General features: G+C 39.7%; 1 protein-coding gene across 2 annotated transcripts; it reads right to left on the minus strand.

The window, feature by feature from the left end:
- Positions 1-39: 39 nt before the first annotated feature.
- Positions 40-6686, minus strand: layna (layilin a). 2 transcript variants are annotated; one of them, XM_085289003.1, is made up of 8 exons: positions 6382-6686; positions 6239-6256; positions 5671-5968; positions 4300-4457; positions 4177-4221; positions 4039-4098; positions 3839-3935; positions 40-2289 (listed from the first exon to the last, which is right to left on the minus strand). In XM_085289003.1, the coding sequence occupies exons 1-8, from the start codon at positions 6455-6457 to the stop codon at positions 1578-1580; spliced, it is 1464 nt and encodes a 487-aa protein (XP_085145129.1). In that variant the 5' UTR covers positions 6458-6686; the 3' UTR covers positions 40-1577. The 2 variants fall into 2 exon arrangements, with proteins under 2 accessions (XP_085145129.1, XP_085145128.1); XM_085289002.1 differs by having other exon boundaries at positions 6239-6259.
- Between the last annotated feature and the right edge of the window lie 2464 nt (positions 6687-9150).

Genomic DNA, 9150 nt, shown 5'->3' on the forward strand with positions numbered 1-9150 from the left:
AAAGTCACTCTTTGACAGGTTGGCTTTTCATCTCATTTTATTGGAATATTCCTTATGTAGCAAACATACAAACCACTTTCACTTACAGGAGAGATATCAAGACATAATACATTCTGAATTAATAGTAATAATGATGATGCTTTGGTTTATATTACACTGTAATAGCATGCCGTAATGTTTGGTTAGGCTGCAGGCACTCAAGCTAAATTGTAGCAGCTACCGTTGCACTTGTTGTTGTTTTTTTTAAGAATGGCTTTGATAAATACTTTAATAAGTGTGTAAAATTAAGGTCTCGTCACAATTTAAGGCAATATAAAACCACACAGGAGATAAATACAACCACCTTCCACGAGCAGTACTGGTTTATTGTGTTTAATCTGTTTGAGGTAGCCCGCATCTCTCAGGTATACTTGGGTGTACAAAACAGTTTTCAAGCACAGCAAACATAACAGTTCAAGACCTCAGTTATCTTACCTGACACGACCATGCAAAACAGGCTGCTACACACACATGAAAACACACATGCTTTTATAGACAGAGATGCTCATAATCCTCAGAGTCAACTGTAAACGTCTACATTTTGGTAATGATGCCATGTACACAAGAAAATGTGAGCTTAGCTTACAGTAGGTGCTTCTTTACTGGGTCATTTCTGTAATGTAACTGTATTATGGCTCTTTCCAAAAACTTCCTATGCATGCATATATTGAAATATTTGCTTGGATGCTTTAGTGAGGTCCAGATAAAATCTGGAGGCTTTACCATTAGGTGACCTTTGTGTCAAGGGTACTCCGGTGGTTTGGAATTGATCTCGTGTAATATTGTCACTTTGGATCATTATTAAATAGGACGAAACTTTAACCTGAGACATTGTCTTTGTTATTCCATGCATTTTTGTTTCTTCTAACCCCAAACCTACAACACTTTTCGTTCCGCCTTTGGAAGTTTTAAAGCACAGAACGGCACAGATTGAACGGACATCGTTTAAGGCATTATACGCAGCCCGTTCAGGGTAAACTGTAAACAGAAATCAATGCGTAAAATTGTGGAAATGCCAGTAACAGACTCCCCTTTTGTAATTGTTGCTTTGATGTATTTCTGCCCCTACCTCCCTGTAATAAAGTCACAAATAATCCTATGACCTTGTCTTCAAAAGAAATTCATTACAGTAGGTCTGAATGATTCTGAGTAACCCAAATCTTTTCGTTGATTTGCGTTCTTTCAGTAAGCATCACTGTAGAGGAAGAGGCTGAGACATCACGAAACGGGAGCACATCAAACTATCTGCATAAACAAATATAACTTATTTGCGCCACCTGGTTACTTTAGTATTCATAGACAAAATTGTGTTCATTTACTAAAAACGAATACCTACACAGACTAGTCTACCAGCAGGCTACAGGCTGAATTATTGGGCCAGCAATAAAATATAAATTATATATTTTTTCAACCTGATTTTCAGTCCTTTAAACATAACAGACTAGAAACATTTAAAACCATGCACAGTCTTTAGCCACTCTCTCAGTATCATTCACTCATTCAGTGCTGTACACATAATAAAGGAGATTTTGAGGCAATCAGTAATTTTCCCTGTTGATCCATTCATGCTCGTTGAAGTATCTTCTTCCACCGTCCAAATTCAGCCCATTTCTGTAGCAATCCACATTTGCGTTGTAGGACTTTCGGTTTCCGTAGGTTCCGAGGCTGGTTCGGTAAGTGTCTTCCTTTCCATTGGTGAAGTATGTCTGATACAGGTCAGCTTTTCGTGTGTGACCTCCAGGTCTTAGTTTGGGATCATAGAGGTCACTCCCCGCTGTGGTGCTGCCATCATACAGTCCGTGGTCCCTGTATAGGCTGCTGCCGAAATGCTCGCTCTTCGTTGTACGACGACCCAGACTCTTGTCGTAGAACTCTCTGTGACCCGTGCGACCCAAACTGCTGCCACTCACGTCCCTCTTCCCTGAGCGGCCCAAGCTGGTGTCGCAGAAGTCATGAGTGCCACGGCGCCCGAGGCTGAGGTCGTTGAGGTCAAAGTTTAGGAAACAGCTCTCTGTGCTTGCAAGTGTCACAAAGCCGCTCTCTGTGTCCCGGCCCCCCAGATTATCGTAGTCACCAGTTGGTGTGTCAGGGGAGGGGCATAAAAAGGAGGTGTTCTTGGTCTGCGGGCGAGCTGACACGAGGTCGTCATCCTTCTGGGAACGAATGACGTTGTAGACATCAGTTGAAGTTGGGCTTGGGCACAGTCCTGGGTCTGTTTGACATACTTCGGATTTCTGCTGTTTCCTCCTCCTGTCACACAGAGAGAGAAGACACCAAACAAGACACCTTAAAACATTCACGCATACAGAAAACAACATGACTCTATCCATCCATCTATCTCCACCATTATGGATTGTTACTGTGTGTTATGAGCACACCCCACATACATCATTGTGAATGCTGCCATAAATTAATATTGTGTATTAATCAACATTGAAAATACTCCTCCTCAGTGTACTTCAGTATGAGTCATGTCTATGAAAAACTGCACATCTCAGCTGTGTTTAGAAATCTCTCAGACATTTTAATTAAAAAAACATTACATTTTTAAACCATTTCGGATTTGTCAATCTATAGCGGACTAAGTGCTACTGATAGGGAAGAAAAGTGAGCATGTAATTGGAAGAAGAGCTCAAATAATGCTATAAAGAGGAAACCCCTTTTTTTTTTTACCATTAGAGGTAGAAATAGGGAAAGTAGCAATGCAATTGTGGTTAGACGTTTAGATGCAGTCATCATGGGCATGAATATCACAGTCATTTTGAGCTTTTAATGATTTCTTTAAACAGTTGTTTTCCAGAGTAAATATGATTGTACTGCATAAATCTTTAATAACGTTAAAGAACAATAATTGGGTGCACAAGTTTAAATTTATTTAGGATTTTCTCTAATCCACACAGGCTCAAATATATACATACACTCATTTAAATCTTTTAATAAGTTGTGCTGAAGTTGCTGAAGCACTACAGTGTCTGTTAACTTGCCATCACCAGTGTGTGAATGTGTGTGTAAATGGGTGGATGACTGAATGTGTAAAGCGCTTTGGGGTCCTTTGGGACTAGTAAAGCGCTATACAACTACAGACCATTTACCATTTTGTTAATGATCAGAACTGATTAAAACTGGTAGTTTCCTTTGCCAGCATATAAAGGATTTATTTAACGGCACTCATTGGATTGACCAATACTTAGAATAATAAGAATGTCCTATGAACTCAGTGAATATCTGAGAAGGATGTTGGGAAGGTTGCTTGGAGCAGATTTCAAGATCATCAGTTCAAACAAGTGTACACAAATACAAATTATTCTGATGTGCCACCACTTTGCCAAGGTCCAGTAGAAACTCAGATTTTTTTAAACCCAGATGAGAGTAAATTTGTTTAGGATTTTTTGGAAGAACCCAGAAAGCTTGAAGGATCAAACCTGCCATGAACTGAAACATGGACACAGTTGGGTGACCCAACAGGCCAATGATCTCAAATATACTGAAAACTGAATTGGGAAACATTAATCTCCTCAAATGGTTAAATTTCCCTTAGCAAGTTACACTGCAACCAGATGCTTTTGGTAGACTTCAATATGGTTGAGGTTGGAACTTTGGAAAGGTCAAATACTAGTGGGGATGTATGAATAATTCTGGCCCTGTGTGGATTTAGAGAAAATCCCAAATAAATTCCACCTTTTGCTCCCAGTTACCATGAGATTCATGCCCACTGTGTGTGTATGTCACCATAACCCGCATGACATTGCTGTCTTTAGTATTCTTGCATTTAGTATTTGCCTTTATTTTGGATCCTCACCGTCGGACAATCAGCTTGAAGCAGCAGACGCCTGTCACTGTCAGCAGCAGCAGTATGAGGGGGATGGTGGGAATGATGATGTAAACCAAATTCAGAACTAAATAAAAGGCAGACAATAAAGATACAGATTTAGTAATTGTCGTGTAGGTCGAAATCTGTCAGATTTTTTCACAAATGATTGAAATGTTTATCATCGTGACCTGTTTGGTTGTGGTTGTGATCATTTGGATTCCACGGCACCACGGGTGAAGGGAAGACATCTGTAATGAAAGCTATCAGTCTCTAAACATTCAAAATGTCAACATCAGCCTAAAAGCTAATATAAATATTTTTTTTACCTGTTTGAGTGGAGTTAGGTGAAGGAGAAGGATCCAGTGACTCCTCTGGAAAGAAAAAAAAATTAATTCAGCAGTAACAACAATTTCAAGTCAAACAAAAATTAAATGACCTCTGAGTAATACCTGCAGTGTATTTGCAGATGAAGTTGTTCTTGGTTTCACAATTGTCATCGTTCCACTGGAACATGTAGAGCCCCCCTATACCAGGAGGAGCGGATGGTTGGTGATACATTACAACGCACACCTCATAACCACACGATGGCTCATCCCAGTGCCAGTTCCTATACAGACGCACACAAAGCAACCATATTTTTGGCATCACTGGAGAAAAAAAAATCTATAATGACTTTTCAAGGTATTGTAAAGTAACTTGAGAGGTAACTAGTGTCCCTTCGACCTCGTCGAGCTCTGCTGATCCGCTGCTGATTGTTTAACACCAGATATGAGCACATAGGAGTATTATAACGAACAAAAATGAAATAAAACGTGACAATGTGATAAAGCGACAAAGTGTTTGAAGTCTGACTTTTTTAAAGACTGAGTAATGGATGCTTTAACTAATTAATCATTTTTTTTAGTCGCAATGAAGGAAAGAAATAAAAGATATTTTAGTGTTTTGCTTATTAAGCTGTACACTATTTAAAGCTGGCATCAAAAGGTTTCAAGTTAAAAATAATTGTTGAATATGTTACAGCAAAACTTAATTGCAAGATTTTGTGCTGTACTACACTACAGACCTAAAACAATATCAGTTGTACTGCAAAAAAGGGAGCATTTAACCTTTTTCACGTGAATCCTTGAAATAAAGATTTTTTGTCCTGTTTTTTTTTCTCTTCTTTTTCTACCAAGCTGGTTTTGACAACGGCAAGGCCAATTATATTTATATAGCACATTTCATTACAGGTAAACTCAACAAGTTTAACACAAAAATGAAAAACATAAGTAGGTCTGAAATAACAAAAGGTAGCATTGACACTAACACATTTAAGTCTTTGAGCAGATCAGACAAATGAGAAAAACCTGTCTTCTCACACAGACTATAAAGAGATGGACGCAGCCACTCAATCAGCTGATTAGTGAAGTCGTGTTAAGAAGCCATGAGTGTTTGCACCACCACAATTTTTGGTCATTTAAATTCAAATGTGCAGGGGAGGTACACACACTTATTCTCTAATGACGCAAAAAACGAACATAGCTTCACGTTTGTCGTAACTTCATGTTTTATTTGACACTATCCAAAACTGCCGATTTAGTCATGCATGAAGTATTTTCTGAGGACACAAAGTCAGCTAGAGGCTGTTTACTCATAGATTTCTATGCAAGTATTAATAAGATGGTTCAACCCCTACATGCCGTTAAAAAGAATTCAGCTAAAATCTCTACAAGCTACATCCATCTTTTATACAGTCTATGTTTTCTCATCTGGTGGAGTTTTTTTTTTTTTTTACATCTCTGCTTTAAAATGAACTTTTCACAAACTGACTCTGTTCCGACCTAAATGTGGACTTGCTACCATCCAGCCAGTAATACTGGGAAGAGCAGTCCAAGTTGCTATCCTCGCCTCCATGGTTTCGGCGGAGACCTATCCAGAAGTCTCCATCAGTTGGGCGGAGCTCTGTGATGAGCTGCTCTATGATCTTCTGCTCGGACTCAGACTCCACGCTCAGGAGCTGCCCCCCATCCCGTCTGCAGGCGCGTTCTGCCTCCACGAAGTTCAGCTTACGGCGGAGCTCGGAGAAGTAGGCCAGCTTATAGCATGGCTTCCCTTTTCCTGCCTTGCACACGCGCTGGCCTATAACACACACACACACACACACACACACACACACACACACACACACACACACACACACACACACACACACACACACACACACACACACACACAACATTGTTCATGCTGGATATAAACTGAATTGGCTTCACATTTGCATTCACTAAATAGTCTGTATTACACTAACAAATAAATTACTTTGTAATAGTAAATATAGGAAAACTACAAAAATACACTTAGTTATTCGTCTTTATAGTGTTTCAGTTTCAGTAGAAGTACAGTGCTTACCTCTGGCTTCAAATATATCTGCTTCAGGAGCCCAAAGTTCAGCACACAATCAGATATTCAGCACATGAGGAAGCAAAAATAGATCCACACTTAAATCAAGCAGACGTATCTTTGCAGCATTTTTGTGTGTGAGTGCGTCTTACCTGTTATGAGGCTTGTGGCTGTAGATGGATCAAAGCAGAAAAGCAGCAGGTGATAAAGGATTGTCCGCAGATCCATCTTTGTTGTCTTTTCTCTAACCACAAAATCTTGTATTACAGTTTAGTCTTTTTCATTCTGCTGTCCATTCATGTGCCAGGTCATCAGAAGTGCTCATGTGAAAGCAGATAACGGCCACCTATACCAAAGGAGGTGAGCTTCAGCTTTAGGTGTAAGAAAATGCTATAAAAAGAGGCTAAAATTAAAAAAATAAAGCTTAAGAAGTACGAGAGCGTCTCGGCTCCAGTTCTTTCTGCTGAAAAAGGGGAGTGTGTGAGACAGGAGGAGGAGCAGGGAGAAGAGGAGGAAGGGCTGCATGTTTGGGAGGGGGCTGTAATCTGTTAAGAGCAGTCTTAATGATTGGGAGAAGAGGCTGCATCGATCGCAAGACATCTAATCATGCAAGTGCTTCTCATCGTAAATGCTGACAAGAGGCAGATTTCACTCCTTCCTTTATTACTTAAGCTTCGGATATTATCATTACAAAAGTGTTACATGAAAATGATCCCCTCTAACTCAATCAGGGATATTTTAAGATATTCTCTCAAGTCCACTTCGCAGCATTCTTGCTGATTGTTTCTCGTTACAAAGCAAGACAGAGCCAAACACAGCAGACACGTACAACCAGCAGGCAAGCCCTACAACACATTATGCCTTTATTATTAAAATCTCTTTTATCAGGTCTTATCTGTGTACTGGTGAGACTGAAGTGTACTGCTCAGGGAATATCAACAACCTCACAACTGTTTTCAAGATTTAATGAGGCATGGTAAGCAAAGTCAACCCCACCCCCCAAATAACCCCTGTAATCATGAAGGAAAGCATCTTTCATGATAATTAAGACCATTTAATGTCTTTAAGTAGTCTTTAAAAAAATAGTAATGTAAGTTCAGGACTCAGGGAGTAGTTCTCTTTTCTGACAGTGATTTTACATATCAACAAAGAGCCAGCATTTCTGCAGCAGTGTGCATAGACTGTATGAACCAGGAAAAAAACAGGGACATAGAAAAAGTTTGGGCTGCTAAAGCCCACTAGCTAACACTTTAACTCCTTTAAAGTAACATGCAACATGCAGTACAGTGTGAAAACTAGCATCCTGTAACCACCACTGCTGTTATCTGCAGCCAAAGTGAGAGACAGAAGCCAACAAGGGGCTGTAGGTGTCTATTACAATCAAGCTCTGACTGGGCAGCGACTCTGTTTAATCAGAAAAAGCACTACGGGAGTCAAAGACCTTTGCCTGTCTGCTATTATGGAAGCTTTTCCCTTCATTGCGACTAAAAACGACATTTTTTGCCATGTGTAAGTAAAAGAATCTGGGTTATGATTTCAAAATTTTGACTTAACAATTTGATCTATTGTTTTGGTCATTTTCATGTGTGTCATCTTCACCGTTTTTAAGACATAACTTTTGGTGGGTCTGTGATATCTTTCCTTCCTCCTCCATCTGTCTTTAATGTTCTTGAATTTAGTGATTAAAAGGCTCCATGCTGCCTGGTTATAAGTAGCTTGCTGCCCAGAGGCGTAGCTTTGTAAATATTTTAGTGTTAAAAGTATTTTTGTATCACAAATCGTTGTGTGTTGTGATGATTTCCCTGCTTAAGACAGTGTGGGTTGTAAACTGGTGTGTTATATGAATTGTTCATGCACTCTTTAGTGGTTAAGAACGTTTGTGTAATTAACTGATGGTCCCCCATGTCAAATACTCAGTGCAGCACTAATTTTGAATAGTTACAGTATATATATTTTACTCACTAAAGAGATAAGGGATTGTAGCTGCTTTCAGTGCCAGCTCTCTGTACACACTGTTATTCTGATCTACAACAGTATATGCATATTTACATTGTTAGCTCATGTCTCACCACTCCTCCCTTTTCAAAGTGGAATAACTTTGTTTTGAAAAAAACAAACAAACAAAAACAAGTTCATAATCTTAAACTTCAGATTAGTTTCAAGTAGTCCAAAACCACTGGGTGATGTCACAGTGATTATGTCCATCTTTTGAATACAGATTGTGGTTTCTAGCCCAGGAATTTTAAAGGTGCTAGTTGGTGAATTGCTACATGGCCAGAGACCCACTAGCTATTTGTTGCTGTTTCCAGTTACAGACAGGAAACCTGCAGATAACAAGACTGGTAGAAAAAAAACAACAACTTTGTAGACAAGCTCAATTGCAGAGGCATTAGCATGTCAAATTACTGAGACGCATTTTTACCGCTGCAGTTTTATATTCAGTCAGCAGGATGAACTGAAGCCAAGGATGCATGTGCACGTGACCCGCTTTTCAGAGCACAAATGGAAGAAAAGTGTATGTATGCAGTTCTTAATGGTAGTAATTTCTGAAATGGCCCATAAGGTTGATTTAAGGCTCGCAGAGAGACAGATCAGCCAGAGTTTAAACAGCAGGATGCTTCATCAGGAATATATTGTGTGTGCTAGCTTTGAATAAGGAGCCAGGGCGGGGGCAGCGGGGCTGCTCTGAAAGTACTGTCCTCATGCAAGATGCGCTATCTAAACACAGCTAATCAGTTTAGGTGTAGACTGATTTCAGTCAGGGGCTCAGCTTTGTATAAACTGAAGGAGGAGTACGAGACGTTTGCATTACCCTGTGCTCTGAATGGTAAAAGAGAAGACAGAGGGGTTATAGGGTCCTTAAGAGAGATTCAATAAGGAATGGGCCTTGGTTTAAATTTCCTTCTTGTTTATAGCATCTG

The sequence above is a fragment of the Mchenga conophoros genome, linkage group LG10 (genome assembly GCF_057382185.1).
Source record: "Mchenga conophoros isolate Kocher_MC1m ecotype Shallow Benthic linkage group LG10, M_conophoros_male_GT1.1, whole genome shotgun sequence".
Classification (NCBI taxonomy): Eukaryota; Metazoa; Chordata; class Actinopteri; order Cichliformes; family Cichlidae; genus Mchenga; species Mchenga conophoros.

Excerpts from the sequence above, each read along its gene's own strand:
- layna (XM_085289002.1), bottom strand. The coding sequence starts at position 6,457 with ATGGATCTGCGGACAATCCTTTATCACCTGCTGCTTTTCTGCTTTGAT. Across the intron at positions 4,222-4,299 it reads CATCTGCAAATACACTGCAG|AGGAGTCACTGGATCCTTCT; the intron begins GTATTACTCAGA and ends TTTTCTTTCCAG. Across the intron at positions 3,936-4,038 it reads TCACAACCACAACCAAACAG|TTCTGAATTTGGTTTACATC; the intron begins GTCACGATGATA and ends CCTTTTATTTAG.